The 7,167-nt window shown below is 54.8% G+C and overlaps 1 protein-coding gene across 1 annotated transcript; it reads left to right on the top strand.

Annotated features, from left to right (window-relative positions):
• Nucleotides 1–3,835: 3,835 nt before the first annotated feature.
• On the top strand, nt 3,836–6,355 carry LOC124647740. Its single transcript, XM_047187629.1, has one exon. The coding sequence runs from the start codon at nt 3,836–3,838 to the stop codon at nt 6,353–6,355; it is 2,520 nt and encodes an 839-aa protein (XP_047043585.1).
• Nucleotides 6,356–7,167: the final 812 nt, after the last annotated feature.

The raw sequence follows: 7,167 nt of genomic DNA, 5'->3' as shown, positions 1-7,167 counted from the left end.
AAAACGAAAGCACAACTCGAAGGAAATATCACTAACCTTGGGAAGGGGGTGGCTGCCGCTGTATGGTTTCACGCGGCAAGAGGTCAGAACCTCATCTTTCTTGCTTAGTGAAGAAAAGGGTCGAGTAAGCTTTTCCAAGTCCTTTACAACAAGATCCTTGGAAATGGGATCGACGTCTTCCTTGCCAGAATACATCCATAGGGGGTTTTTACGAGCCTGCAGAGGCTGGACCCTGATCCTAAGGAAGTAAGCGGTAATCTGGATACCCGATAGTTCTTCACCGTTGGTGTTTTGGAGCTGGTAGATGCGCTTCATCAGAGCCTCGGTAGCTGCTTTTTCTTCGGCAGAAGCTTCAGCGTCCCAAGACCGGCGTCTGATGATTTTTGCGGCACCATCAAAAGGAGCAATGCCATACTCCTGGTTGCCGACAGATTCATCTTTGATGTACAACCACCTCTTGCGCCATCCTTGGACGGAATCGGGGAATTTGACATCAAAGTAATCTACGTCGGGTCGGACGAAAATGCACACGCAGCCTAGACGACGCTGCGAGAGTTGTTGCGCCGGAGATAGAAAATACGCTTCCGCAGGCCCCAATGGGGATGGGTCCCGAGGAAGCATTCGCAGAGGGTGATAAAAAGGGAGATATGGAGGATGGAGTTTGGGGTCAGCTGGTGCAGCTGAATCACATAAACAAACAAAAGTCCACGAAGAAATTCATGGACGAGGGTGGAAAGACCGCGGATAAGATGGTCGATGAAGGTTACCCGATATCCGATTCGAGGCTTCGGAGCGCTCTCGTCGCCGAGAAAGATGAGGGAGTCCTCCTTCTTCAATAGGCCAAGTTTCTTTAGGCCCCTCTTGTCCTGGTTGGAGAGTTTGGATCTCTCACATCCGGAGATCTCCACATCCTCCATGGCAGCGTCGGTTCTTGGAGTAGAGTGTTTGGTTAGCCTCGTGCGCGAAGGCATGAAGCGAGCTTTGGTGGCGAAGAAGAGTGCTTGGCGGCGCGAGTGAGCAGAGCTTGAGGATGGCAATGGCGAAGGAGGAGAGAGAGGAGATTTGAACGACACAACAAAGGGGAAAGAGTAAGGGAGAAGGGGATGATTTATAGGAAAGAATTGATTCGTCGCACCGTTAGATGGAAAGGAAATGGATTTCTCTGAAAAAATTCGGACCACCATTGCCCCAAAGCAAGAAAAACACCTCAAACTCTGAACATTTGTAACGTCGAAGATTTTTGATAAAAAAACCCACATCCTTGTTGCAAACAGAGAATCGATAAATGCGATCTCGGAGGAAGACAACATTGAAATCTTGGGGAATACCACCCAAACAGACTTGGAGCAGAATGACAACCATGGATGGATCCATACGATGCTTTGAACGACCAAAGGATGCAACCAGGAAGAAATCATGACTATTATGTGCTCGAGAGGACGCAATAGGGCAACGAAACCGTTGCCAGATCTGCTTCTGTAGCCCAATCCCTGGTTTCAGATCTAATGAAGAAGGCATCAGAATGACACGATCTTGCGGAGTCACCACAGGGATCTCAGCAGCCACCAGAACCTGGTGACACGGAAGAGAGATCACTGATCCAGCAGCAATAATCTCACCCATGGTCATGTAACGAGCATCAACTAACTGGCCATCAGAATCCAACAAAGCCAGGCGCAAAGCTTGTGGGCGAAGGTAAAGCAAGCCCGAGTGCGAATCGGTCGAGAGTGGACGTTGAGAGAGGAGAGAGCAGAATTTTACCTGCCACCTAGATGGCGCAGCCTCCGACGTCATGGGGAGGCCGAAGGCAGGGAATGCCGCCGAGGGAAGGAGGGGAACGGCCGCCTCAACGGCGGTCGCCGCCGACGGATATCTCAGATCTCAGATCGCCCATCCCTCCTGTGTGTGTTCTTTATGCTCGTCCTGTCCACACTCATTTGCCAGGACAAGGCTAATGAGTATTGAATATTCCCCATTAGCTATACATCTAAATATATATTTTGGAATTTTCTGAAATTTAAAAATACGATTTAAAACATATGTTAATTTTTCTATTGGCTCACCTAGTCACATGGGTGATTTCCTATTGGCAGTCATATTAAGTTCACCAGCCAGCCAACCATTTTTTTTTTTTAAGAATTCGGCAGGTGAGCTGCTCGATATATTAATAGAAGAGTGAGTTTCGTACAAGGATGACCGGCCCAAACACACGATCCAGCAGAGATGGCTAGGATCTGCTGGTTAAAAGAGAAACTAGCAAGAAAGGGGGACTACTCGCGGGGAGGGAAGATCTTCGCGCCGGCCAAGTCCCAAGCAGCCGCTTCATCATTGATCTTGGCCATGGTAGTGGCCACCGAGGAAGAGGCCTGCCGGAAGATGCGGGCGTTTCTCTCCAGCCAAATTTGCCAAAGTACCAGGAGGCTCCATGAACGGACACGGGATGCTTCCGCCGCCGGTAGCCCAGCGGAGAGGCCGCCGAGCCAGTCTATGGTACGGGCCGGTGTTCCCCAGGTGGCGGGGTCAAGGGAGTGTGCCCAGGCAAGGACCGCCACCCTCTCCCAGATACGTCGCGCATGCGGGCACTCGACAAAGAGGTGCATACAAGTCTCCAGGCTCCGCATGCACAGGGGGCAGAAATAGTTGTTTGGCCACCGCCTAGCGAGCAGACGATCCGCTGTCATGAGTCGGTTCTGCACCACCAACCAGGCGAAGAAGCGGCAGCGCGGCGCAGCCCAGGGCTTCCAGATTATGGGGATGAGGGGGGAGTCCATCGCGCCAAAAAACTGGAGCCGGTAAGCCGAGGCCGCGGAGTAGCCGCCGTCCGCGGAGAACCGCCAAGTGAACGTGTCCAGCACCTCCGGAGAGAGCTCGGCGAGGCCCAAGAGCGAGCGGAAAGTGACGAAGAGGTCTAGGAGGTCCGGGGACACTCTACCTCGGAGGTCTCGAATCCACGCGCCATCACGCAACGTGTCGCGGACGACTCTGTACTTGCGCCTCGAAAGCTTGTAGAGTTGCGGAGCAAGGGCTTTCGGGGCAGTCCCAAACAGCCACGAGTCGTGCCAGAAACTAGCGGAGGCCCCGTCGCCAAGGGTCACGGAAGAAGCAGCAGCGAATAGCTCACGGTCGGTGTCGTCGCAGGGTACAGGGAGGCCACCCCACGGCCGGCCCGGCTGCGTCTTCTCCAGCCAGAGCCAGCGAAGGCGGAGAGCACGGCTGAACTTCGTCAGGTCCAGCACCCCAGTCCTCCAAGATCTCTGGGACGGCACACCTTTGCCCAGGCAACTTTGCAGCGACCCCCCGAGCAAGAGATGTCCGCGGCCCACAGCCAGGCGCGTCGGATCTTGTCGATCGCCTTGACTAGCCAAGGGGGAGGCACAAAGGAGGTGAGCATTGGGCCAGCCAACCATTGGGTGCACAAAATTACTATTCTTAAAGGCAGACTCCAAAAACAACAACATACACAATCCGTCTAGTTGGCTTATCTGTTTGCCTCAGTATTAGAAGTTTAGAACGTGGCTAGAGAGATGCTCTAAACCTAAACAATATGTTTCCCTCAAGGGGAAGCTGCCTCTTCTCATGCCAAATATACCGTGCCTATTATTACACATCATCCTTTGGAGATAATAAAGACGTGTTGACGTAGTGTTGTAGCTCAAAGGGTTTAACCGACCGCACCGGTTATATATGCAGCACCACGAGCATGGCTCATCATCCATCGACACCTCTCTTCTTCCTCCATACTAGCTTGCAGTCAAGCTTGCACAAGAGGAAACAGCGAAAAATCCTAAACTGATCCTAACTAGGAAATAAAGTAGCGGCGCCGTCCATCGAGAAGATGGAGGGCAGCAGCGGAGCCGTGGCGCCGGCGCCGGCGGCGCCACCACACTCGTGGGAGTACCACCTGCGGAAGTACCTCGCGCTGCTGGCCACGCTGGTGGCAACGTCTACGTACGCGGCGGGGCTGAGCCCGCCGGGTGGAGTCTGGCAGGAGAACAAGCCCGGGGAGCAGGCCGGGGTCCCAATTCTGTACCACTCTCCCCGGTACCTCGCCTTCTTCTACTTCAACGCGACCGCCTTCGCGGCGTCGCTTGTGGTCAACCTTCTCCTCCTCGTCCTGAACGAGAGCCGGACGGCGTGGCTCTCCGTGCTCCGGCTCGTCATGGTGCTGGACCTGCTAGCCCTCATGGGGGCCTTTGCCACCGGGAGCTGCGAGGACCTGCCGACCACCGTGTACGTCTCCACGCTGGTTATCGCTCTCGCCGTCTACGTCGGCATCAAAATCCTCCTAGATTGGCACGATAAGGAGGCCCCCGACGACCCGCTCGAGTTCAACGAGCATCGCAAGGAGCTGCTCGTGCTGGCGACGTTCGCCACGGGCCTCTCCTTCGCCGCCGGCCTGAGCCCGCCCGGCGGCTTCCGCGACGACGCCGAGGGCGACCAAGACGCCGGAGATCCGATCCTTAAGGCCCAACAGTCCCAGCGCCTGATGGCCTTCTTCTACTGCAACACCACGGCGTTTGTGGCGTCGCTGCTCGTCATCGTGCTGCTCCTGGGCCGCAGGATGCAGAAGTACTACGGCAAGTATCAGCTGTACGGGTTCATCCTCGTCGTGCTGCTCGGACTCCTGGGCGCCTACGCCGCCGGGAGCTCCAGGAAGACGGACACGACGGTCTACGTGGTCGTTCTTGTCGCGGCGGTCCCAGTGTACATCTTCCTCGTGATGGTGGTTATGGTGCGAAAACGAGTCTTCCACCAGAACAAGAGCAAATCGCCGGCGGCGCTCGTGTTGCCAACAGTAGGCGGCGCCGCCGATGAGGTGAGCGAAGGCATCGGGAAGGCCCAATCTCTGATCCTGCTGCTCGCCACACTCGCCGCCACCATCACTTACCAAGCGGGCATGGACCCGCCCGGCGGCGTCTGGCCGAGTGATGCTCAGGGGACGGAGCCACCCCACAAGGCCGGCGACCCGATCCTCCTGTCCACGCACCCGGCGCGCTACAAGGTGTTCTTCTACTGCAACTCCACCGCGTTCGTGGCGTCCTTGGTGGTCATCCTCATGGTCCAGAACAAGGGCCTGATGAGAGGGCACGCGCTGGAGGTGGCCATGATACTGGACCTGTTCGGCCTCATCGGCGCGTACGCCGCCGGGAGCTGCCGCGACGTGAGCACCTCCATCTACGTCATGGCCCTGGCGGGAGGCGTCCTGGTCTACGCCGTGATCCACGTCGTTTTCTTCACGCTCGACCACGAGAAGCTCAGCGACGAGGAGAAGAGGAGGATCCACAAGCGGCGCAAGCGGCTACTGCTCCTCGCAATCCTGGTGGCCACCATCACTTACCAGGCCGGCCTCACCCCGCCGGGCGGCTTCTGGACGGAGGACGGCAAGACCCCAGATGGCCACGACTACAGCGCGGGATCCGCGATCCTCGGAGACATCAGCGGCGAGTACCGGAGGAGGTATTTGGCCTACTTCTACTGCAACTCGACGAGCTTCATGGCGTCCATGGCGCTCATCCTCATGCTTGTGAACCCGAACCTGTACCGGCCGGGCATACGGTCCTACGCGCTCTACGTGTGCATGGTCGTCGCAGTGTTCGGCCTGATGGGCGCCTACGCCGCCGGGAGCGCACGGCAGCTGCGGACGTCCATCTACGTCTTCGTTCTCGTCGGTGCGGTGGTGGCCTTCATCCTCATCCAGCTGCTAATGTTCTTCAAATTGCACCAAATTTGCGGCCCCGCCAAATCGAAGAGGTCATTTCCCCCGCTGCAGCTACAATCGCCCAAGCCCAAGCCCAGCCCGGAGGAGAGCTCCAATTCGAGCCGCCGGAAGTACCTGATGCTGCTGGCGATCCTGGCGGCGAGCGTCACCTACCAGGCCGGCCTCAAACCGCCGGGCGGCATGTTCGAGGACGGGGATGCCGCGGGGAACCCGGTGCTGCGCGTGAGCGACCTGGCCCGGTACCGGGTCTTCTTCTACTGCAACTCTGGCTCGTTCGCGGCGTCGGTGGTCGTCATCGTCCTGCTGCTGCAGGAGTTCCTGCACGGCCAAGCGTACGGCCTGTTAATCCACGCCATGAACACGGCGATCGTGCTGGACGTGCTGGGACTCCTGGGCGCGTACGCCGCCGGGAGCAGCCGGGAGTGGGACACGTCCGGGTACGTCATCGCGCTGACCGCCGCCGTGCTCGGCTTCCTCGCGGTGCACCTCGTGATCTTCCTGAGCGGCCGGAGTGGCAAAGGGAAAGTGAGCAGTGTGCAGCTGCAGCCTGAGCCGAAAGTATTAAGGAGGTGTGCCTCATCCCCGGCCGTGCTGAAGCTCAATGTGCAACTGGTCTCCATTTCTTGTGTAGCTTAGCGCAGCACTGCTTATTTAAAAAATGTCCTTCACATGGTTATTGGGAACAAGTTAATTAAAGTTGAACTTTGTAAATTGTGATCAAATATGTAAGAAAAAATATAGAAGAAATGATTTATGCTTGGTTTTATTTTTGTATCCCAACAGATTCAAGGCAGAGCATGGGAGAGATGATTGTTATGCACTCTTTAGCGTAATAAGAAAAGAAGGCTAGATGCAGCGGCTCTGTCTCAAAGGGGGTGCTCTTGATAGATTTATTGTGAGGGATTCTCAAGTTAACTCTAAAAGTGAAGCTTCACATGATAATATTGATGATGATACAATAGAGGTTGAGGCTCCTTTGCAGACGCTCATATTGTTGATGATGTTGTTATTGGCGATCAAAGTGTTCAACCAAATATTGACGATGATCCTAATATTGGCGTTGAAAGGTAACGGTACTAATGTTGCCGATGATATCAATAATTCTTCTCATCCTGACATATTTGATCCAAAAATTTGGGATGGACTTGATAAAAAACGATTGATATTCTGGTGCAAAAGGGTCGTAAAAGAGACTTGTATATTGAGCATGGTCCTAAAGACAATTTGTCTAGAAGGTTTTCTGCAGTATCATACAATAGAGTTCTCTCAAGTGGAGAAAAATGTGATAGAGAATGGCTTGTATATAGCAAACAGCTGGACAAAGTATTGTGTGCCTGTTGCAAATTATTAAAAAAGGGGCATGTGAGAGACCAGTTAGAAAATCATGGTTTCAATGATTAGACTCATCTTAGCGAGAGACATAGTAGAGAACATGTTACAAATATGAT

The sequence above is a fragment of the Lolium rigidum genome, chromosome 1 (assembly GCF_022539505.1).
Source record: "Lolium rigidum isolate FL_2022 chromosome 1, APGP_CSIRO_Lrig_0.1, whole genome shotgun sequence".
Classification (NCBI taxonomy): Eukaryota; Viridiplantae; Streptophyta; class Magnoliopsida; order Poales; family Poaceae; genus Lolium; species Lolium rigidum.
Note: the sequence above shows the minus strand (reverse complement) of the source record. Positions and strands in the feature narration are given on the sequence as shown.